Source organism: Vigna angularis, chromosome 1 (genome assembly GCF_016808095.1).
Source record: "Vigna angularis cultivar LongXiaoDou No.4 chromosome 1, ASM1680809v1, whole genome shotgun sequence".
NCBI lineage: Eukaryota > Viridiplantae > Streptophyta > Magnoliopsida > Fabales > Fabaceae > Vigna > Vigna angularis.
In genome coordinates, this window is record NC_068970.1 from 2,082,172 (window position 1) to 2,084,051 (window position 1,880).

The 1,880-nt window shown below is 30.7% G+C and overlaps 1 protein-coding gene across 1 annotated transcript; it reads right to left on the reverse strand.

Annotated features, from left to right (window-relative positions):
- Nucleotides 1-503: 503 nt before the first annotated feature.
- Nucleotides 504-1,070, reverse strand: LOC108340380 (monothiol glutaredoxin-S10). The gene has a single exon (XM_017577726.2). It carries the CDS (start codon nucleotides 1,030-1,032, stop codon nucleotides 724-726), a length of 309 nt encoding a protein of 102 aa, XP_017433215.1. The 5' UTR covers nucleotides 1,033-1,070; the 3' UTR covers nucleotides 504-723.
- Nucleotides 1,071-1,880: the final 810 nt, after the last annotated feature.

Sequence of the window (1,880 nt, forward strand, 5' to 3'; positions counted from 1 at the left end):
TTTTACTGTTCAAATCTCAATTTTTTCTCAAATTATTTTTTACAATTTTGAAAAATAATTTTTAACTTTATCATTGTTTCATTTATCCTTCTTTATTTATTTCATGTATTATCTATGTTAATTTGCAAACAAAAGAACTGGAAATCAAGATTTACAAATACCAATTCCGGTTTAGAGTGTATTGCAAATGGTATAACGCAGTTGATAATTTTTAAAAATTAATTAAAGTACTTATATTACTTTTAACTAATGTAGAAAACAGGTTCTTTACACAACCCTAGAATGTAACTTTCTAAACAATTTTAGAACTTATTTACAAGGTTTACATTATATTAAGTAATTCCCTCGCATATAGATTTTTGGATTATACTACGGTAGTTATTTTAAATTTAATCTGACTTAGTTATTTGATTAATTAAAAATATTTATTTTTTGATTAATTAAAATAACCAGTATTAAGTAGGTATATTCTAAAAGCAGCAGTGTGCATGAGAAAAAGAAAGTGATTTAAGCACAATCTTTAGTACTTAATACCTTTATCTTTTCCTCAAAGATAACAAAAGAAGGACATACATGCAAATATCTTTGCCACCCCAAAAAGCTATATTATAATACATGCATCTAAATCAGGTTCTGAAAACGCATGCTTTTTGCTGTTGCTGTTTGGTTTGCATGCATGCATGATATGACATGAGATGATATGATGATGTGGAGTTAGTTTTTCTAGAGCCACAATGCTCCAGCATCTCTGAGCATTTTCTTTAGTGAGCCATTGAGATGAAGGGTCATGACAGTGTTAGCAGCACCCACAAAGTTGCCTCCAATGAAGACTGCAGGCACAGAAGGGTTGCATCCTAGTTTCATCAGACACCATTCTATTTCCTTCCCTCTTGAAACCTCGTCCACCTCGTATATTGCCGGAGCCACCCCAAGCTCGTAGAAAAGTCGCTTTATTGCATGGCACATCCCGCACGAACTCTTGCTGAAGATCACCACTGCCTTCTGTGATGCCAACTTTGCCACACGATCCATCTATATTATGGTAACAGTTATACTCTGTGATGTGATTAGGGTTGAAGGGGTTCAGTATTTATATATAGGGTGGAGGAGTTGTTGTTGTGCAGTGTTTGGCATGGGAATACCATTGATTTGATAGGGACTTTTGTGGTGTGTTAGTTGCTAAGCATAGCTAGTTGTGTGAGAATGGAGAGAGAATCAATTAGGGCATAAAGATAAGCCAAACGCTGCCGAAAGATGGAGACGAAAATGTCCTTTGAGGTGCTTAAGGGAATGTCAACTATGGATGGGAACACACAACGTGGCGGATACGAATAGTCGCATCCCATACTATATCAATTGCAAAAATATTCTTTGTCAAATTATTATGACAATTTTCATCTAAAAATATTTAATCATTTTATTACATCGATTTATTATTAAGAGAATATATTTTTAAGTTTAAAGAGTTAAGTTATAAATAATTCTATTTAATATATACGAATATAAGAAACTATATAATATTATTAAGCTTGGTTTGATGTATATGAGTTTCACTACATGTTTTGACCTTATCTATGATATATTTATCGTGTCGATGCATTTATGCCTTTTCATGGGATGGCCGCATGACATCAAATACCAATCTTCATAAACAATATTTATCTAAATACTTTAATGTCTGCATGGAGTACAATTACTATCTGTATACAATTAATCATGATAGTTCTAAATTTTTATGAATTTTAATGTTTAAATATTAAATGATTAGATTTTCTATTTTTATTTTTTACTTTTGTCAATTATAAAATTGTTTATTGAAGTTTACAATTAATTAAGTATTTTTATTAAGTCATTTTTAATATGTAAATATGTTTCTATAT